Source organism: Pagrus major, chromosome 17 (genome assembly GCF_040436345.1).
Source record: "Pagrus major chromosome 17, Pma_NU_1.0".
Taxonomy (NCBI): Eukaryota; Metazoa; Chordata; class Actinopteri; order Spariformes; family Sparidae; genus Pagrus; species Pagrus major.
This window is the reverse complement of record NC_133231.1, coordinates 14,719,815-14,741,845: the sequence shown is the minus strand read 5'-3', so window position 1 is coordinate 14,741,845 and position 22,031 is coordinate 14,719,815. Positions and strand designations below refer to the sequence as shown.

The following is a 22,031-nucleotide window of genomic DNA, read 5'->3' as shown; positions in this document are numbered from 1 at the left end:
CCCTCAGTACAGTTTCATATAAATGTGTAGCAACATCTCCATATGAATCAAACATTTGTCCTCATACATATTAGTGATATTTTTTACTTTTTCAAAATCCTCTGGTAATATGTACATTATCCCTTTCATTTATATTACCAATATTTAAATTTACTTTTTTTTCTTATCTTTGTTGTCAGTTGCCAGAGTAAAATGTTGGTTAACATGTAATCTGGCAGTTTGGTTGGTGTAGTAGCTGCATGAAAAGCTCATGTCCTTCGGTTATTAAAGTGAAAACAAAATAAATAAATGAAATAGACTTAATAAAAAAATGCAGTTGGTTAAATTCTAATAAATTATCTTCCTTCACTAGTTCTATACGCTCAGTTTGTAACTATGTGCACGTTTTCTACATATCTTGCGGAACCACACCCAGTAGAGGAACATCATAAACAGCCAGTAGGACACGTAGGCCACACAGCCAAAAACAAGAAACTCTGTCTCCATTATCTTGGCTGGAGTTGACCAGTCCAACTGACTCTCCTTGTAGATCGTGTAGCCAAACCCACCTAACAAAATGGCCGCCCACACTGACAGAGGGAGGAGGGGCATGTAGTTCCCTACAATCTTACGCCTGCCTGATGTCCCCCAGCTGCTTTTGTTCATGGTGAGAATGGCAAAGTACTTTGCAGGCAGCAGGCTGGTCATGTACAGAGCCGAGTACAGGGACATGAACACCATCACCATGTCTCTGCGCAGGATGCAGGCGTAAGCTGCTTTCACCAGCCCGATCAGCTGGATGCAGCACAGGATCCAGAGGAGGTCCCACAACGTGCCTGTCCAAAACAGCTGGATGATGGTGGCGGTGACGAAGAAGGGGAAGATACCTGAGACGATGGACTCGTAGGTCATCCAGAGGTGGTGCTTGTGCCACCACATCGCGTTGTAGAGCCACTCACGGAAGTAAGATTTTGTCCAGCGAGTCTGCTGGTTGAGCCAGCGCAGAAACTGACCAGGTGTCTCCGTGTAGCATTTGGAGCGGGCTGTGTATCTGAAGGAAATGGAAAAAATAATGATCTATGAAATAATCAGCATAGATTACAACATCAAGATAATTGTCTATTGTCATATCTGTGCGCAATATTGTTCTGCTTCTTACTTTGTAGCAAAGCCCATGCTCAGCATTCGGTTGGTAAGATGTCTGTCGTCGCCAAATGTGCAGTGACTTCCCAAAAACTTCTGGTTGTACCAGGACTCGAGAAACTGCTGGAGGAGATCGTTTCTGTACAGACCTTCACGAAACCACGAACACAAAAGAAATATTAATTACAAGGTGCAATATCAAAGGCTGTTAACTGTTGAGTCTTATCTTACGGTTATAAAATATCAACACCCAAACATCTGAATTTAATGACCTCAACAATAAACTATCTTTCTCCAAAATTGCTTATTGCACCAATTAAGCCATAACTGTTAATGCTTTACTGTTGCTTATAACTTTGATCCACATGACAGGAAAAGCTACATTTCCTTACCCAGAGGACCACTGATGCAGGACACACAGTTGAAGAAGGACTGGCAGGCCCTCTCGATGTTGAAAGCCATCCAGTACCTCAGACTGCTCATGAAGCTGATGTAAGACTCTTTCAGGTTGAGGATCATCACATCTCCTCCCACAGCGCCGTACTTGGGGTCGCTCTCCAACACTTTGACCAGCTCCACGGTGGCCAGACAGTCCAGCTTGGTGTCCGAATCACACACCTGGGGAAGGGGAAAGCGAGTCGTGTCATAAAAAATGTGCAACACTGTCATTTTCCTTTCATAAAACTATGTTCAATGACAAAAATACATACCTGTATGTAGTCAACTGAAGACCCAAGAGCTTTAAACGCTGTGTACATCACTTCCCGCTTGCCGCCCCACTGCTGCATGATGCACACGCAGTTCTTGTTTTGGATCAGGCGCTCTACCTCTTTTCTCTCTGGATCCTCTCCTATGATATAATCAGCATCCCCTCCCGGGCCCATCCCTGTCGCCATCTCCACATCCTGCTGGGCCTGGGTGGGGTCCCATGTATGGTAGTTGTTCCTCCACACAAAACAGCCAGGGTCCTGGTCAGCAAAAATCTCTTTGAACATCTCCATCATGTATCGGTCATCGTCTTTGTTCCCGTCTATCACCATGATGATGCGCAGCAGCTCAGGTGGATACTTAAGGGCCCTGATGGAGTTGAGACACTCTCGGAGATAGGTGGGGTCCTCCTGGTAAGCCGATATAGTGAAGCCAATGGTTTTGGTGTAGGTGCACGACTCTGTGCGGGCTTTCATTCGCCGGTGTTCAATGAAGGCGAATAAGCTCTGGATCAACACGTGCACCGAGAGGAGAAGTCCATAAAAGCCAAAGGAGATGATTCCATACGCGGAGGTGACCAGTTGGAAACCCTGTACGTAGGCCCACACCATCACACCCAAGACCAGCAGAGCAAAGACAAAGGTGAAGATGGCACGGGTTGTCGAGCCCAGCTTCTTCAATATAGGTTTCAGCTCCATTGTGTTTCTTTACCTAACAGACACAGCGGAGACGCCACATGTTAGTTTGGGTGGTAAAGGATGGATTCCTACTGGATTTGTACACAGACACTCACAGCAGTTTGGAAAAAAGGGCGTAAATTAGTTGCTTTATGTGGACTGTTGCAAGACACGTTAACAAGCTGGAAAATAGAGCAGCTACCCAACATACATTTTCTATTAAAATCCTGTGTACCAGCGCTGAACAAGAACAAGTGAGCCTTTTGTGTACAAATACATGTAACAATAATAATATACAAGCTACAGCAGTGTTGTCACTGCAGTCATACTTGAGTAAACATAATGATAGCGTGTTAAATTATAACTTTGGTAAAAGTGAAAGTCACCTATATGAATAATATTTGAGTAAAGTATCTGATATCAAATGCACTTAAATATGAAAAGAACAAGTAAAAGTGAATTATACGTATATTAATATACATGTACATTTTACAAATAACTAAAATTAATTTAAAAAATGCAGTACTTTGGCTCTGATGCAGCATGTAATCTGCAAAGTAACTAGTAACTAAAATGATTAAATACATGTAGAGGATTAAAAGTAGATTAAAATTTGCCCCCAAAATGTAGTGGAGTGGAAGTATAAAGAAACAAAATTAAGTAAATACAAGTACCTCAAAGTACTCGAGTAAATGTACTACTACTTTTTAAAAATGTATATTCAATGTTATCTTATTTATATAATATTTAATATATTTAAGAATATAAAAATACCTTGAATCAATGTGTAAATTTAAAATACTGCAGGTTAGCGACAAGATTACACAATCACCCATCACACATAGACACGCACATTACATAATGATAGATAACTAGCTGACAGAGGCAATAACGCAAAATGGAATACCTGTCCTTATCAATTGACTAGATTTACTATTAATACATAACTAATTAAAGACTTAATGTAACATGTAAAAGCATCAGCCATCTTACCGCAATCAGAAATTCAGAACTCTGTTTTCGTTGACGCATTTTTTAAAATCATATCATCTCTAATGAGTCTACAGAAACTATTTTGTTTTTATTTAAATGGCAGCCTGTTTCTAACCATTTAAAAACGAACTATACTGTATTTATGAGTTAAATAATTAGCAAAGCCGGAGTTAATTAAAGCCGCTAAACACACATAAAAGTTATTCATTTGAATCATACCTGATGTCAAGTTTCCCCGGCGAGACATCCACTCGGTGTTTCTCGTGTCTGGCGACTTGGCGTCAAGCTTCTGGTCTTTATAAGCTCGCAGGTTGAGGGGCCGTGTGCGCGCGCTTTTTATATCTTGGGAATTGTCAATTACGCGCGACCCCGCTGACTCAGCCGTGCGTCAGGAGCAAGGCGGTGGTCCCCACTTCAGTGTGCGGGCTGCATACGGCTGCTTTGTTTTCTTTTTTGCCATAGAGATCCTTAAAACTGTGACACCCGAGAAGACTGAAAGAGAGGCTCCTAAAGAGCCCAGACGGACGCAGTGGAGAACATTGTGGCGGACATGTTTTATACTTCGTCTCCTTGTTCAGCCTAAATTTCTACCATTCCTCACTTCTGTTTGGAAACTCTAGGGAAACTTCTTGTTTTATTCTTTCTCTAGTTTGCTCCGTTTTGCCTCTTGAAGCCAAAATAAACCTATTTCCACACTAACACAAACTAAAACATTTTTTGATAACACAATTTTATTTTATTCTATCGTCATTTAATTTGTACTTGTATCTATTATTACTATTAATATTATTATTAATAGTATTATTACTATTATTATTGTTATTATTATTATTATTATTATTATTATTATATTGTACTTATTAGAAATGTACAGCTATCTGTGCAGAAACATTGTATAACTTGCAGTGTAGTAAGTGAGTCCATTGAACAGAATGTGGAGGTATTCAATCATAACCATGAGAGAGAAGATGAGTAAGACCAGAAGCTGCAGTCAAGCTTGTACACTAGTTGGATGTTGCCCTCTGCTGGCGCCTTTCTAAACTGCAGATGTCAATAAAGCCAAAGCAAGAGTAAAGTAGGCATGAGGGGGGAAATGGGTCTTTTCAGTTAAGTGTAATAGGAGGGGAGTCAAAGCTGTAAAAGGAAGCCTTGTCTTTTTTCTATACGACTAATCTCTGACTTCAGAGGACTAAAGCCGCCCCTTCTGCTTCACTGAGTCGCTGCCACTGTTCTAACTTAACCATGATTACATCCCTGGAGAGTTTCTTTACAGGGAAAATCTGTTGACCGCTCCTGAGGGTCCCCACCCTTAGCCGCAGGAGCTGGCCTGAGCCGTCAACACGCTTCATGTAGGACCCAAATAGAAGCCACCAGGCAGCTGATGTCATGTACGGAGGCTGTGCCAGTCGACATGTGTAGGGACACGGAAACAAGCGCAATTTACTGGACGTGTTATTATATGTGGGGATTCTCCATGAGAGCTGTATGTTTTTATTAGTGTGATTTACAACAATGTGCTGTAGATGATCTTGTTTTGCAGATGCAGCCACACGTTTCATATGGTGGTTCGCCTGCCAGACATAGCCAAGGTTCGCCCCGCTCTTTCCACGGCAGATGCTGATGCACTTGTTCATGCATTTATCTCTTCTAGGTTTGACTACCATAATACACTTTTCTCTTACCTAAATCAACTGTACAGCTTGTGCAAACACTGCTGATAGAATACCAACCGAAACTTGAAAATTTGATCACAGTAAAGGAAGTTCACTCAAGTTTCGTAGTCCACCTAACATTTCTGGAGCTTCACAGCAAAACAGGGTAGCACTGTTCTGCTAAAAAACTAAAGTAGATGGGGAAGTCATAAAAAAAAGAAATCATAAAGTGGCTCCATAGAGTTCATCCTCTGTAAATCAAGTCTACAGAAGCCCAGAGATCCCAAATTGATCTGAAAAGACAACATTTACAGCCTTGTTCCAGGCAAAATCTTCGCTGGAGCTGCTAAGCTAAAAGCGTTAGCACACACCCCACCACATACCACACTAAGAGGGTGTAAATAACCTCTTTTCAAACCAATTTGGGATCTTGGGTTTTCCAGAGACTTGGTTTGCACCGGACAAGCTGTATTGAGCCATTTTATGTTGTATATTTCCAGAGGAGAATGCTGCAACTCTGTTTTGCTGTGAAGCTCCAGTTCACCTGACTTTCCATCAACACGAGGGTGAGTAGATAATGACTGAATTTTCATTTTGAGTGAACTTATCCTTTAACCCTGTCCTTAGTCCTTAGTTAGGTCCCCTGATCTTGACATATGTATATATATGTATACATATATATACATATATATATATATATATTTAGAGAGAGAGAGAGAGAGATATGCCATGGTGTTCTATAATAATAATTATTATGATGCATATCTAATAATTTCAATATTTTTTATCTAATAATTATGACTTTTTATATCATCATTTTCAATTTCTATTTTGGATTTAGGATTTATCACTATCTTTAGCATAGTTAATGTTAACTGCAGCACTGTGCACTAATTCAAAGGCAACTCTATATATGGAAAATTAATTCAATGTCAAACATGATGTTTTAAGTAATCATCTCCAAAATGCTCTCTTTATCCATCAGATATTCTATGCATGCCTGTGTGGGGTATTTGATTGAATCTTTTCATGAACTTTTATCATTAAATTATTACATAATAAATTAGCATATTGTCCTTTTCTTCTTTTTCCTTTTTATAGTTCCATTTTTATGAGGGTCAATGTCAAGCTGCTGGTTTCGCTCTTCTTTGACAAGTACTTGGTTAATCATTGCTGAAGCATAAACTGCATACGTCCGTGGCCACATCAAGAACATGTACTGTAAAGGACACTTCAGAAGCAGAGGGAGTCTTTTACCAAGCTGCCATAACTTCTAAGTAGCTGGTAAATATGGTTTGTGGAATTCTGTAGCATTGAAAACACGGACATCTGTGTTGCCAGAATCAACATCCTGTCCAAAACCATGTTTTAAAAAAAAGTGTAGCATCCAGCATGCTTCACAGAGCTGAGAGCTATTTATTGTACACAGCGTATGAGTCTTAGAAACCTCGTTAGGTCTTTATTCGGTGGTCAAGTAAGTGCTTAGTGACTCACTGCTCTGCTCCGTGCCACACCCAAGAAACCAAAATCCACTTAAATCATTTGGGGATTTCGTGATGGAGTACTCTCATATGTGCACCTGATGCTGCTTGATTGCAAGTTTGTGCCCGTCCACAATGGGGTTACAGAGCGGTTTCACTAGCAGGGAATCAGTAACTCCTACAGGTGCTCAAAACTCTGCTTAATAATGTCCACCTGCATTTATATATCCATTCAAAACACAAACAGCATTAAAGTCCAAACGTAATCTCATATAGTTTTGATGAACTGCAGCTAAAAAGGAGATACTCAACTGTCTAAGTACCACATTTGTATGAAGCAGTGCTCCATAATCAGAGATTATGGAGTGTGGCCAGAGTGTGCAACATGTTTTATAGTTTGAACCCACAGAGAGCAGTGTAGCAGCATTTTTTGCATCTGGTGATTTACTGTCTGCTGACTGTAAATGTCAGGTTTGTTCCTCAACTGTTCTGCGCTCTACTGAGGCATCCTCGAGTCAGAAACATGTCTGCCCTTTCATTGCAAAGTCGTTCTGAGTCAGAGTTCGGACACAGCCAAATACTGTGACAGCATGGGAGGCAGCTACATCTGTCACACGCTCTTTGATACTTTCCGTTTTGATTTACAGTCACGCTCACCAAAGCTATGAATTATGGTAGTGAGGACAAGTAGCTTTTCAAACGCACATACTAATAACACACTGGTTCGAAACACCTGTCCGTCAATTTACAGTAACGTAAAGTCTGGTTGAGAGTTGTACTACTGTGTTTGTGTGAGGGAAGATGTGAGGAGAAAGGCAGATGTGTTTCTCTTCACAGAGGATGTTATATTCTTAGATACTTGCTGACATAGACCTGTACAAACCACACAGTATACAGCACATTATACAGTTGACTTTAATTTCTTTGCTGCTCAACCAGACGCCATGGTGTTCTTGATCCAGGAGATGTAATTGCAAACTTTTGTGTACACCCCGGGCTTGTTCCTTAGAGCGCAGCCGTGCCCCCAAGACACGACTCCCTGGAGTTCCCCGTCACACATCATCGGACCCCCGGAGTCACCCTGAAGAGAAAAAAGATGGGGTTATCTTCACTGATACATCCTATATACATCAAGAGGCAGAAACATACCCCCTGATCTCTGTATTACCTGACAGGAGTCCTTCCCTCCCTCCAGATAGCCAGCACAGATCATGTTTTCAGTGATTTGGAAAGGATATGCATTAAAGCATGTGTCATCGATCAGGAGAGGGGCGTCCAGGCACTGCAACTGATGAGGGTACCTCGCTGGAAAAGATAGAAAAAGAGTATGCAGAATATTTCTAACAAGAAATTCACAATCCTTCTGTTCATATACTTTTTTAGGTGTCGTTTTTTTTTTTATCTTAAGCTGCGAAAATGCCCTCTTGGATGCCCCTATGGTAGATAAAACATGATAAAGTCACCTCTAGGGTCCCTTCCAGTGCCCTTTCTGCATGCTGGTGCCCCACCACACACAGCTGGTGCCCTTTTTATTTTTTCGCCCCTGCCCCTCAAACATCCAAAAGAGCATTCTCCCACTGTCACATCGTTTCTCTAGTTATCGAGTACTTGACAGCGTGTAACTCACAGCCTTCGTCGCTGGGCCGAAGACTGCCCCATCCAGAGATCTGACACTTTGTCCCGTCGCTGGCACACTTTGAAGGAAGAGTAGCTGGGCGTACGAAGCTGTTCAGAGTGGCAGGTCGACTCAGTTTGATCAGCATGATATCACTGTCCTGAGTGCGGGAGTTGTAGTCAGGGTGGCGGATAAACTTGGCAGACATGATGTGCTGCTCAGTCCCATCAGTTTCCCAGAGGTCATGCTCTCCCAGTCGAACTTCAACATCTGACCTGGAAGAAATAAATACTTATATAAGGTAACTTCGCACTCTAGCTTAACAGTACCATGTGTAAAGAGATAGTTTCAAAAATATAGGGAGCATATCATCAGTGTAACCGCTAACTGCTGCAAACCACACTCTTTGTTGCAGCTATCTTTGGGTGTAACTACTAGCTGCCGTTAGCTAGCAAGCTCAGTTAGCCGTGCAGCTAGAAGCCTTATTAGATGGGAGGGGAGTATTTGTGTTACAGCTAGCTTAGGTCAGCCTAGAGAAGCAGCCAGAATATTTTCACATCTTACTCAATGAATTAAGGATTTATTGCCACTAAACCAGAGGTGATTGTTGGAACAGTGCAAAGACAAACTAAGACAGTTTTGGTGAGTTTTATTTTGTCTCTGTCGAGTTTTAATGTTTTACGTTGAGTTAAAGGTGATATTGATAGCATTTTTATGTAAACAAACCTAAAAAATAATTTTTAAAAATCCCAAAAAAATCCAAAATCCAATCCAATCCAAAATTTGACAATGTTTACCAGGTTTACACGTGAATGCAACGAGGGGGAGACGGAATCCCACATTTAGTCGATAAATGTTATCAGTAACACCTTTAATAAAGCAATTCAGCTCGTCTTTCCCGTGGTAATTGAGATTGTATTGTATTTTATACTTAATATGGAAAATAGTTACAAAGAAATTTTTTTTTTGACATTTTGTGACATTTTTATTTTGTTTATTTATTCGACTAAAAAAGCTAAAAGAGCTTGTATAACAGCAAACTCGCCGCTCGCATACACCTCCCAGCTGAAACTATGGAGGGCTGCACTGTCGAACTGTCAACTCTTGAGGTGCAAAGTGATATTACCAGACAGGACAGGCTGGAGCTCGCTGGTGAGCATGCTAACTTTAGTAGATATCTCTGCAACATAATACATAGATATCTTCAACAATGCCAAAACTGTTATTTTTTACTAAAATCCTGGCCATATCTTACACATTGCACCTTTAAGGGACAATCACCATGAAAAAGCTTTTTAAGAAAAAAAAAGATTTTAAGTTTTCAAACACTATAAATACTCTCTTACTTTGTTTTGCAGTGTGCAGCAGAGAGCACCCACTCCTCAGACAGGAGAGTCCCACCACAGAAGTTGTACCCGGTCCAGAGAGACACTTGGTAGGGCACAGAGTTCTTTGGACACTCATACCCTCCAACAATCTTCTCATCTCCCTCCAGGGCAACTGCAATGATAAAGACAAAACAAAGAAGTGACAAAAACAGAGAAAATGATCATTTCAGAGTATCTGAACATGTTAATATCACTTCTGTATTATACCTGCCCCTCCAAGGAGAGCCAGAAGAAGGAAAAGTTTCATGACTTCTATCAGGCGGTTGTCCTAATGTGTCCTCACCTCTTAGTTTCAGGTATTTTAGTCCTCTTATCTCGTCTCTCAAGGTCCTCTAGGTACAACTCAAACATTAAACATGTGTTACATTTCCCCAGAACACCAGGTTTAATGTACAGTATACAGTAACAGACAGAAAAACAAGATTACAAGTCAATACTGAGAAAAACAGCTTGGATGAAGAAACAGTCTGAATTGCAAATACTGACATTTGGAATTCCCCTTCAGTCAGCACATACTGCATGTGTTTATTTCTCTCTGTGGTTATGTATGTGTGTTGTGTGTGTGCGTGTGCGTGTGTGTGCGTGTGATTTCCATTAATTGTTGAGCAATATCTCTCTACATTTAAGCTCACAGTTCTTTGTGAATCAGATCTCATGGTGGCATCAGTACATTTTTTTAAAACTCTGTCACTATGAAAAATGTTTTCTCACACTGATTTATTTCAGAACAATACTGGATTTGGCATGTTTACTGCCGTCAAGTGAGCCACAAAGTGCCATTGGTCCTAGTGGATGTTGAGTAAGACTTGTGGGTGGCCAAAACAATATTGTGCCATTGCAAGTGTGCCAGTTTTTTAAATCCATAATGCCAAGAGAACAAATCACAACCTGAGGGTCCAGTGTGTTGGATTTAGGGGCAGAAATGGAATTTAATATTCATAATTATGTTTTCATTGGTATCACCTGAAACTAAGAATCCTTTTTTGTTAACTTAGAATGAGTCTGTATCTACAGAAGGAGCGGGTCGTCTTCCACCAACGTGATGCGCTGCCATGTTCTGAGAGAAGCCCAGTACGACACGGAACACCGGCTGTAGAGAGGACCTTTTGTGTTTTTTTGCGTTTTTTAGTGGCCACAGTAGAGGAGGGTGAGACGAGGGGTGTTCAGTTGGGTATCAGTCTGCAACATCTCCGCTAGATGACACTAATCCCTACACACTAGTCCTACCTAGGAAGTAGTAGTTTAATGTTGTGATTACTCATATAAGATAGGCGGTCTGCTTATCAGGAAGCTGCTGCCTGGAAAAAATGCAGTATGTTCCCTGTGTTGCAATACATGATGTGTGATGTGTTCATATTCTCACATGTTGGAAAGCTGACGTAAAATGATCATCCCAATATAGAATATACTCAGAAAATGTAATACAGTGTCAGCAATTTCCATTTCCTGTATGTTAAGTGTCAGTTTTTCTTCATTAATTTTAGTTACTGCATTTGATACAGAATTTATATTGACATTATTATTATTATCTTCTATATACACAATTTAAATGAGCTACAAGAAAAAGAAATGGCCTGTTTCAGATACCCATGTGGATCATGTCCCTACAATGTAGAAGTGTAGCCAATAGTTCAAGTGAGACAGGACCACAGGACAAGAGGAAGAAGTTTTAAAAGTTGATGAGAAGTCGTAAACATTTTTATGATGTTACTTTGCATGACAAACAGTTACTACAGAATGGCTAGGGGGAGACTGGACAGAAATTAAATGTAATTTGGAGGGTTGGTGAGGGAACCATAGCTTCACATCCATACCAACATGTGGGACGCATGAAAGCATATGGGCACTGACCTCAATTTTATTAATGTTTTATTAAGAGTATCCCGTTTTATTGAATTGTATGCTGGTATGGGCATTCTGAAATCATTCGAGACAAATTAGGAAAAATTGTGAAGAACTGTGGGATTATAATGGGATCATGATCTTTACTACCTCTGACCAAGGCTGACTCAGAAGGCTGATGATTACAAGAGTACAACTCATCCACTCTCAGTGCCAACCACTCCCTTCTGGTCAGAGGTATAGATGCCTCAACATCAGAACCAGCCAAGCAAAAAACTCATTTATTCCCATGCATGATCTGTAGGAGTCTAGGGAAATACATGGACCGGGGGTGTGAAATAAATGGATACACGGGGGATGTGCAGTGTACTCACTATTCATTTTATGACGATAATTGCCGACATGCCCTTTAAATGTCTGCCTGGACTGTGATGACATTGATGATGGCTGCTACAGATGATATAGGCCGTTGTTGTTTTTGACTATCTGAAGTGTTTTGAATGTGTCTGTATGTTCTGTGCTGCAGCACAAATCGCCTCTCAGCGATCATAAAAGGTTTCCTAAGTCTCATTTCTAAAGCAGAACTGTGTATGACAGTTTCATTTTACGGTCCTGTATTGAAATTCAATCTGGTCAACAGCTTGAGAAACCAGTGTATAGTTTTCCTCTACGTCCTTGGCTTGGCTACCACATAAAGGAAACCAACACTCTTACTGTTTCGACAGTGCAAAAGTCACTGCTGAGTCAATGTTTCAGCATGGAGACGTACCAAGAGGAACGAGGCTCCGTTACTCATGTATGAGTATAGGTGTTTATCAGCAGCAGACAGGAAAACATTTAAATGTGAGGGTGCATTTAACCAAACCCTATGATTATACACTTAAGGTTAAAATATAACGCATTCCCATCTAGCACAGGCAAGTTCACCCCCCCTCATTACTGTGTGGCACACACACTGTCTGCCTCATTCCTTTTGCAACCTGCGCATCATTGCTTGTAGTCTTTGATTGCAAACAAGTGTGACAAGTTGGCACATTCTGCTGGGAAACATGCTCTCTGTGAAGATGAAAACAACTCAGGTTGCATGTGTGTTCCCTACTGTTTGTTCACTTGTGGTGTCTACATTTCACTAGAACTATACCATAGTGATACATTTTCATTAAAGCTTCAATAGTAACCAGGCCACAGAACATTTCAGTGGCATTTATTAGAGAAAACTAAATTGCCAAAATCGTTAAAATGCAGAAAGACCCTGAGCTAATTGCTCAGAAATGTCTTTGAAAGTCTCACATATGACACCCAGATGCTTGTTTCACTACTGCAAAATAGCGTTCGGGATGTGATCAGCTGGATGGTCCAAAACAAAAGATAAGCACTTTGCAGCTGTCTCTGCGATCTTAAACTGACATTGCCTTTCAAAACTGACAAGCACCGCATAAAAAGTCCAGTATTTGCCACCCTGATCTTTAGTTAGAATATACAGAAAGGATCAAAACTCCCATTGATTTCACCATCAGGCATTCTTGTTTAACCATCAGGCGGTCTTGGTTTTTTTGTTCCGGTTCTCCTAATCCCATTCCACTGTACCTCAAAATACCCTCGGACAGACAGAGAGAGCACTGTGTCAAAGAACTGCATTACTTATGCATTGGCAGGCTTGTTTGCTGTCTGACAGAGCCCAGGCTGATTATTCATATCCCTTCGCTCTGCTGAGGGGCCCAGGCGCTGTGGTTGAAAGTAGGGATGAACGTAAGGAAGTGGTTTAGGTTATTGAGGTTCAGCTTTTTTTCCCCGTGTGTGGTGTATTTCGTGGAAAAAAACTGTCACCGAGCCATAGGGGCGAAAGGACGTTGGCACTGGTTTTGACTTGAAAAACAAAATTCCTGACCTCTCCACACCCGTGAGACAAGGGTTTTGATTTCCAGTCAGCGCCGCAACAAAATCAACAAACCTTTGAGGTTTCAAGTGCACAGCAGATTCTCACTATTTGTGTCTTTATGACAGGAGTGTAGAAGTTTCAACACAAACAGTAAGTGTACCAGCGTTTCACAAAAGGATTTAGAAATGCTGTGAGCTCACAGTGTTTTGCACTCAACAGCGACGAAAAATACTGGGTGTATAACGGTGTCGCTGCGAGATGGAGCATGTCATTAGTACCTCACGGTCCCACACGCAGACTTACACAGACTAACAGACATTTTAGTTGTCCCTTTCAGGTTGCTGCCCACCCTCCCAGCTGTTTTAGCAAATAATAAACCCCCAAAGTCCAACTGCATATATCACCCTCTGCTCAAACTAAATTCCCTTTAAACCTCCACTAGTTGTTTTACACACCCAAATTGGTATTTGTGCGGCACACACATAATTGCACGTTTGGTTGGTAAATCAAGAACTCTGGCAAGCCCTCAGCTCTGAAGGCTTCCCTCAAACTATAGCCTTGGGATAGCTATTAATATCCCCTACAGACACCAGCAAAATGCTCTGCCCTTCAGTTCTGTTGCAAAGCTACACAGCAAGAAACTCAAAAGGACACATTTTATCACAGAAATCACAGGTATTGCTCAACAGGAACATAACCAAAGTAGTCATATTGTCTAGACTTTAGCCAAAACAGTGGAGTAATTTAGTGTTATAAATGGAGCTGTTCACTGTAGTTCTGAAGCCAGTGATGAATTTAACTGGGTCAGCTTATTTTAAACTGTTTCCTGTACTTAGAATGAATTGTTTTTGGACCTGGTGTAAAATATCTCTCCATGGGGTTTGATGCTGAATATTTATGTATCCAGAAAAAAAGGCAATGATAACACAGCCATGAGTCCTCCTACACACTCCAATAAGGGTGTTGCAGTGAACTCATGCAGAGACTGAGAGCTTGTACACGGACACATCCACAGACATGTAGTGTCTCTCACTCTTTCACTCTTTCTCTCTTTCCTTACTTCCTCCCCCTCACATCTGGACTATTGGCAGGACACAGTTCCTGTGTGGTGTGTGTGTACATTAGCAGGGGACTCAGTTTTAAGGTTGGGCAGGTTCTAGCAGCCAACACGATCTCATTTAAACTGATCAGTTCAAGATTGTGTTTCACTGTGTGAACCACTGTTGTAGTTTGGATCCTTAAAGCCATCGCAGAGATGCTTGTTTAAGTTGTAAATATCATAACCTCAGATGTAGACAAGATGTAGAATTTTAGCTTTTTTCAGTGAGTATTGCCAGCTAAAACTTCTGTAAATATAAGTTCTAATAAACCAGCTGTTTTTCTGAAAGAAGTGCTTTCCAACATCTGTTTAATTCCTGTTGATTAACTTTGCTTAAGATGCTTTTCAAGAATGTCAAATTGAGCCACATCAGCTTTAGTTTAATTTGGTTTGAATTCCGTACCTATGGTGTAGCCTGACGTGCATCCTCGAATCACATTTTCTGGCTTCTGCTCCAGTGCTTTGCAGCTTTGCTGGTACTGGGGATCGTGACCTGTAGCTTCCCCAGGAAACACACCGCCCTCTTGGGTTGTTGCAGTCCCTCCTGATTGGTCAGCTGCTGCTCTTCTTGGGTTATGCTTCTGGGTTATGTGTCTCTTGGCTGGAGAGAACGGACAGGCTGGATGTCCGAAGGGCGATAGCAAACCTCACCTTGCTGAGGGGCAGCCTTCACTGCAGCCACTCACCTGTCCACTCTGCACAGCCCAGAAACACAGCTGTTAGCACCAAAAAGTTGGTGTGTTTAAAGGGGAAAGTCAGCTGACAATCTGCTCACCGCCGCCAGCAACCCAGACACGCCAGCGCACATGTATAAATGCTCTCCACAGTGTAGGCTACTTGCATAGGTTACAATATAGGATCAGCGAAGAGTCTTCGTGCAACCATAAATCAGCCTTTATAGCAGCTGCAAGGAAGTTTTGTTGGTCCTGGCGGCCCCTGTGGACAAAAGCAGTATGAGCACCACTGCCTCCTGTGGTAAAGATCTTGATCTGGACGGCACATTTATTTGCTTTAATAGCAAGTCAAAGAAAGAAGCAACATATTGTTAATTCCATATTAATATCATATTGTTAGTGTTGTTTATGACTTACTGTATCCAACTTGGACAAGTGAGAATCGACCCTGCGACAGGCATTAAGAATAACTATAGGCTAATAATTATACAGAAATAGCCACTCTTCCAGCTGATGGTTTCGTTTGCTTATGTAGTTCATATAAAGCAATCTGTAATAAATTTAAACATACTGTAATCAATCTTGAAGACTTTTTCCTGTTCCTGTGAAGAAACACGGGTTACTGGGGATTGACCAAACAGTCCATTCATCATATTTTGTAATTTTTCATAGAAAAACTCACATCCATGTCATGCAGATGTACAAATGTGTGGGCAGTGGGGCAGCAACAGGCGTAAAGAGGAAACATGTGGGAGGAAATATGAGCATGAAGTCAAACTCAGATGAAAAAGTTTTTCCCCACTCAAAGGTAGGGCTATACTCATGGGACATGAGAAGGATTTACAGTCTCTCCAGCCAAAACTCCCTCATGTCCATGCTTCCATCTTGCTCCTATTAGTGTATTTTCACAGTTTTCATCAATACTTCCACATGTGATTATTTATAAAGGAAATCTGGAGTTTTAATTAAATTTTATGCTTTGCCTGGTTTATCTAGCTAATCTGTAGGTCCTTGTAGATCCATGTTATTGCAAGGTCTCTGGATATATTTCAGTTCCAATTTTTAAGACTCTGACAACTTGAGTGTGATATATCTGAGGTGAGACAACAGCAGGAATGTGCCAGGCAGGTTTTAAAGATGAAATTGTGGGGAATTACGGCTCAGAATTGCTTCAGGGTGTGTGTATATATGAATTCTCTTTTGTTTTAAGATTGCAATCAGGTCTGCGGTTGTTTGCCAGTCCCATTCTGTGGTGATTCCTACACTTATGCACCTTTTGGCACTCACTGTAAATGTCAAATGTTTCAGGAATGCATGGCTCAGTGTAATGAGTATTCCCGAGTGGCCAAAAACATCCTATCATATCCCCCAGAAGTTCCTTTTTTTAACTTTAAAGTTCATGCTACAGTTTTGCTTCAAGGGACTAGAGAAAATGACTAAGCTGCAAAAGCCATGATGCATATTTACTGTCTGAGTGCTTTGTAGTGGTGTATTCACTTGCTCACATTGTAACTTGTTCCATGATTTATTAGTGTGCTTCTCTATTGAATATAGCTATTGCACTTCAGATGAGTTTAACAATTTCAGAAATAGATGTGATTAATAGTCCACAAGACGACGCTGGCAAGTAGGAGCACTGGTGCCCCCATGTTTGAAAAACATCCCAAAAAGTGCCCTCTTGGATGCCCTTCCAGTGGACTAAACGTGGTGAAGTGCACTCATGGTGCCCTTTCAGTGCTCTTTTTGTTCACTAACGCCGCACTGCATAGAGTTGGTGCCCTTTAATTTTTTTCACCCCTGCCCATCACACATCCTGACTCTGCCACTGAGTAGAAACATACTGCAGATAACACAGAACTTTTAAATTGCCACCAATACTGATCCAGATTCCAACAATGTGATACAAAATTGTCAATTTTAGTCCTGATCCATTTTGTTTGCAAGTTTGATTCTGCAGAGGTACAAAGCGTCCCGCTTCAGATGGCCAGTGGCACAGTGGGAGTAGCCTGCTATTTCATGAGACAACCCAAAATTATCGACCGACGCTTCTGTGACTTTCTTATACTGCAGGGTGAAGAGGCCGGGCATTAAATATGCTGCGTGTCCAGATGTCGATTCACACAGTCAACACAGGCATATTCCACTTAACCTCAAACAAACATGAGCTCAACCCGCATGGAGAAAAACATATTACGCAGCAGGATCACTGGTGCACATGAGAAGTCACGGCTCCACTCTTTCTCAGGTAGTCATCTGCAGCAACCCACAATTTATGCATTTAGTTGTTTGGTTACTTGGTGTTTTTCACTTGTGGACTTTCCCGAACGACAAAGGCTCCATCGTGCAGCGTTTGGAGGAGACATGTCTTGGCAAGATTCTTGAGTCATTAGCAGCACACAAAAGCTACTATTACTGCAGCAGACAGCAGCATGTCACACTTTGTCAGTGAATTATATACACATCAGCTGCATCTTCAGACCGTGCGCACATGTGTAACCCACCTATCAGTTAAGATAAAGTCACTTTGGTAAATCTGGGAATAGATATTTTGAACTTGAGTTTTATAGTAGAAGGAGTTTAGTGGTCTAGTGTGAACACCCTGAGGTCCCGCCTCGATGGGAGCGATGACGTCACATATTTAAGGATTCAGGGATCAGACCTCCGCAGACGAGTCAGACGTGAGCGGTGTTTCCTCTGGAGCGGGCGCATCCTCATCGGACCGGCGCTGTGAGAAAGGTACAGTGCCTCTGTTACTTTAACCCCGTGCTTCACAGATAGTGAGAAGAAGAAGAAGCAACTCACTAAACCTCACTAAAGCGTGTGAGGAAGGCTGTAGGCTCAGTGAGCTCTGGGGAAACATCTGTCTGTAATTTGAACCGCTTCGTTTCAGAGAGAAGGAGAAAAGTCTTTACCAGCAATTAACAGCGCAAATACAGTCCGACTGTTTATTAAGCCTGCGTGGGCCTGTTTTTGTTTATTTTGTGTTTGGTTTTTTTTGTTTTTTTGCAGCGTGTGGGAACACTTATGGGTTCATTTAGACTTTTCTGATCGTCACTTTGGAAAAAAAACCATTTGCTCATCAAATTCCGTTCACAGCAGCCCTGATGTGAATTTCATTCAGCCGAACAGTTTGTGCATGTTTGGTGAGACTCAAGGATTACTGTCATGGATCTGCAAGTTACTTTCACAATTAGTCGATTAGTCGTTTAGCCTATAAAATGCAAAACAAAAAAACAACAACAAAAAAACAAAGAAAAGCAGCAAATCCTCATATTTAACCAGCTGGAACCAGCTAATATTTGACTATTTTTTTGCTTGAAAAATGACTAAAACCATTAATCAGTTATGTAGATTGGCAACTCATTTCCTTTTAATCAACTAGTTGCTGCAGCTCTAACTCTAACAATACAATGTTTCAAGTTTGTTTGCTTATGATTCAGTCGCTGACTGTCATAGAAAGTTGGGGAACTTTCCTCAAAATGTTATGGAGATTTGTCTAAATTTCTACTGTGGTTCACCGAAAAGTCAGTGAATCGCGGTTGAGACTGTTGCACCACAATACAAACCAAATGTCTATGTGAACAGGATCTTTTACAGGCCTTTCTGGCATACATGAGAGTGGGCTGAATATGCTAACTTTAAATGGAAAAAAATTATCTGTGTTCTATGTAAGATATTAAAAGGTTAACATTTATTATTGTTTTTATTACAGGTGTCAAGACAATGATGGCTCTATTGACCGCTACCCCTTTCTATCACATCAATACAACAGACGGCGCTGAAAAAAATGGCACTTTGTACGCCAACGAGGACGACTATGATTATACAGACGATCCTGACTACACGGACGAGCATGCTGAGCTGAGACAGTCTCTCAACATCATGTCTCTCATCGTTTACTCCCTGGCCTTCGTTCTTGGTGTGCTCGGGAACGGAGTGGTCATCTGGGTGACCGGCTTCAAGATGAAGAAAACAGTTAACACAGTTTGGTTCCTCAACCTTGCTGTGGCCGACTTCCTCTTTACAGCTTTCCTGCCTCTGAGTGTGACATACACAGCTTTGGATTTCCACTGGCCTTTCGGCAAGTTCATGTGCAAGCTGAACAGCTCGATAAGCTTTCTAAACATGTTTGCCAGTGTCTACATTCTGGTGGTGATCAGTGTGGACAGATGTGTGTCTGTGGTGTGGCCCGTCTGGGCCCAGAACCACCGAAGTGTTCGTAAGGCATCTTGTGTGAGTCTGGGTGTTTGGGTACTGGCTCTGAACCTCAGCGCTCCATACTTCGTCTTCAGGGACACTGCTCCATCATATGAAAATCAAGACATCATCAACTGTTTCAACAACTTCGCTTTTTCTGATGATAACGACACACTATCTGTGAAACAGCTGCGACAGATTCGTCACCAGGCCATGAGCATCACTCGCTTCCTCCTGGGTTTTGTTGTCCCCTTCACTGTCATTGTCTCCTGTTATGCTGTAATAATCCATCGTCTCAGGAGGAACCGCACCCTGGCCAGCCAGTCAAGTCGCCCCTTTAAGATCATCGCTGCCGTTATCACCACCTTCTTCCTGTGCTGGGCTCCTTATCACATCATGGCTCTTATTGAGTTGGTAAACCACATGACTAATCTTGAAAGTGAAATATTGAACCATGTCATCACTATCGGAGTCCCTATAGCAACCAGCCTGGCCTTTCTCAACAGCTGCCTGAACCCTCTGCTGTACGTATTCATGGGTCAAGATTTCAAAGATAAAGTCCGCAAATCCATCCTGAATGTGCTGGAGAACGCCTTCCAGGAGGAGGTGTCTCGCTCTTATACCTACACAAACTCAATGGTCACCAGTCGGAGCAAAGAAAAGTCCTTTTCTGATGCTGAGGTGTAAGCTTGTCCATGACAACTAATACTGTAACTGTACATAGAAAATGTAACTGTATATAACCCTTTTTTTTTTTAGTTTTTTGTTGTTTTATTCACGTTACCTTGAGGTGATCTGTAGAGGGGACTCCCTTATCACTCAGTATTTTGCCTGGATGGGCGTGGTTTTGCAGGATGTACCAGAAAAAACTCTGTGAATGTCTCAGCCCGTGGTCTGAATGCTCGTTGTTTTTCAGTAAGTTGTGTATTGAATCCTATCTATGTGCCTGGAAATTAATAATTTACCTTGTAAGACTGTTTAGGTGGTTTTATGAGAAGTTTTCTGGGGGCGCCGGCCCTTTGCTGCAAGTCATCCCCACTCTCTCTCATACTGTTTCCTGTCATATCTCAAGCCTTCCTTTCAAATAAAGGCATAAAAAAGGCCAAAAAACTACTTAAATTGACAACAAAAAAAAAGAAAAAAAGACAAATGCTCAATTAATAAAGAATTAGAATGTTGTGCGAGCCAAGCAGACTTTTGTTTTGGCGACCAGAGTTCACATCCCGCAGGGAATTAGAGTTTTGTTTTATGGCTTTTAACTATTAGACATAATGAATTTATTGTTTTCAGGTATCTAAAATAATTTTCGACTTTCAGTTGTAGGTTTAGGCAACAAAACTACTTGGTTAGGTTAAGGCAGGAAAACTACTTGGTCAGGTTAAGGCAGGAAAACTACTTGGTTAAGTTTTGGCAGGAAAACTACTTGGTTAGGTTATGGCGGGAAAACTACTTGGTTAGGTTATGGCAGGAAAACTACTTGGTTAAGTTAAGGTGGGAAAACTACTTGGTTAGGTTTAGGCAACAAAACTACTTGGTTAGGTTAAGGCAGGAAAACTACTTGGTTAGGTTAGGGCAGGAAAACTACTTGGTTAAGTTAAGGTGGGAAAACTACTTGGTCAGGTTTCGGCAGGAAAACTACTTGGTTAAGTTTAGGCAACAAAGCTACTTTGTTAGGTTAAGGCAGGAAAAATACTTTGTTAGATTTAAGCAATAAAAATATTTGGTTTGGTTTTGGGAAAGATCATAGTCTGAATTAATAACTCAGGATTCACTTTTGGTGTCACAAGGGATAGGAGCAGCGATGGTCACCAAAAATAAAAATCATCTCTGTTTGATGTTAAGAGTGAAGTGGCACCCAGTGCGAGCCAACAAGAACATGCATCAGGCATACAACCCTCTGTGTGACACAGGAAATACCGAGTTTTTAGGGAGTCCCATGTGAAAACATAATCTCTGATTTTTTCTGGTACAGTATGAGTTTCATGATTGGCTTACTGATGGGGTGTAGATAAGAGTTGTGCCTCCTAACTTCACCTACAGTACCTTAAACATGGTAGAGCAGACAGATGGTAATATTATACAGTAAACTGTAGTTCTATTTGTGATGCATTTGTGGGATAAGGCATTGTGAAATGATGGAAAGCTGAAATGTGTTTTTTTTTGTAAGTTTGTTTGTTTTTAAATGTATTTATGTACACTGTAAATTTTAAAAGTTGACTTTCCTCTAAAACAGAAAGGAAACGGATTACCTCAGAATTACCAAGTAAAGTAGACTATTACATTTAAGTTTAACAATCTAAAAAGTTTGAACAACTTATCAATTATTAGTCTAATTTTGAGGTAATCTGTTGCCTCGATTTTTTGATAATAAGATCACTTTGTCAGATTGTACAATGGAGGCCATATCAAGCAGCCTCTTTCAAAAGAGGTATTACATTAGTTTATGGTTGAATCCTTGCAACATACAGTTTCACTTGACAAACTTTATGTTTTTTTCCACTACATACACTCCAGATCTTGATTAAATTGTGTCAGCAAAGAAAACAAGCAACTCAACAAGTCCCAGTTGTTTATTGGCTATAATTGTAGACTGATATTAATCATTAGAAAGACTGGTACACCCTAATAACAGAGAAATAAGGTTAGTTTGACAAACAACACCATGCCTTTCTTGCCTTATAATGTATAACAATAATAGAATATA

General features: G+C 41.0%; 3 protein-coding genes across 3 annotated transcripts; 1 reads left to right on the top strand and 2 right to left on the bottom strand.

Moving 5' to 3' along the window:
• Nucleotides 1-354: 354 nt before the first annotated feature.
• has1 (hyaluronan synthase 1) lies at nucleotides 355-2,528 on the bottom strand. Its single transcript, XM_073485966.1, has 4 exons — nucleotides 1,833-2,528; nucleotides 1,515-1,740; nucleotides 1,139-1,271; nucleotides 355-1,030 (listed from the first exon to the last, which is right to left on the bottom strand). Exons 1-4 carry the CDS (start codon nucleotides 2,526-2,528, stop codon nucleotides 355-357), a joined length of 1,731 nt encoding a protein of 576 aa, XP_073342067.1.
• A 5,004-nt stretch (nucleotides 2,529-7,532) lies between these two features.
• LOC141012252 (trypsin-3-like) lies at nucleotides 7,533-9,883 on the bottom strand. Its single transcript, XM_073485685.1, has 5 exons — nucleotides 9,844-9,883; nucleotides 9,595-9,748; nucleotides 8,261-8,523; nucleotides 7,802-7,938; nucleotides 7,533-7,714 (listed from the first exon to the last, which is right to left on the bottom strand). The coding sequence occupies exons 1-5, from the start codon at nucleotides 9,881-9,883 to the stop codon at nucleotides 7,565-7,567; spliced, it is 744 nt and encodes a 247-aa protein (XP_073341786.1). The 3' UTR covers nucleotides 7,533-7,564.
• An 8,970-nt stretch (nucleotides 9,884-18,853) lies between these two features.
• Nucleotides 18,854-20,014, top strand: fpr1 (formyl peptide receptor 1). The gene has a single exon (XM_073485872.1). It carries the CDS (start codon nucleotides 18,854-18,856, stop codon nucleotides 20,012-20,014), a length of 1,161 nt encoding a protein of 386 aa, XP_073341973.1.
• Nucleotides 20,015-22,031: the final 2,017 nt, after the last annotated feature.

Coding starts and splice junctions, on each gene's coding strand:
- has1 (XM_073485966.1), bottom strand. CDS start 2,528: ATGGAGCTGAAACCTATATTGAAGAAGCTGGGCTCGACAACCCGTGCC. Junction 1,741..1,832: donor CTTCAGTTGACTACATACAG/GTATGTATTTTT, acceptor CCCCTTCCCCAG/GTGTGTGATTCGGACACCAA. Junction 1,031..1,138: donor AGCATGGGCTTTGCTACAAA/GTAAGAAGCAGA, acceptor CATTTCCTTCAG/ATACACAGCCCGCTCCAAAT.
- LOC141012252 (XM_073485685.1), bottom strand. CDS start 9,883: ATGAAACTTTTCCTTCTTCTGGCTCTCCTTGGAGGGGCAG. Junction 8,524..9,594: donor GCTGCACACTGCAAAACAAA/GTAAGAGAGTAT, acceptor TATTTCTTCCAG/GTCAGATGTTGAAGTTCGAC. Junction 7,715..7,801: donor GAGGGAAGGACTCCTGTCAG/GTAATACAGAGA, acceptor TTTTCTCTTCAG/GGTGACTCCGGGGGTCCGAT.
- fpr1 (XM_073485872.1), top strand. CDS start 18,854: ATGATGGCTCTATTGACCGCTACCCCTTTCTATCACATCAATACAACA.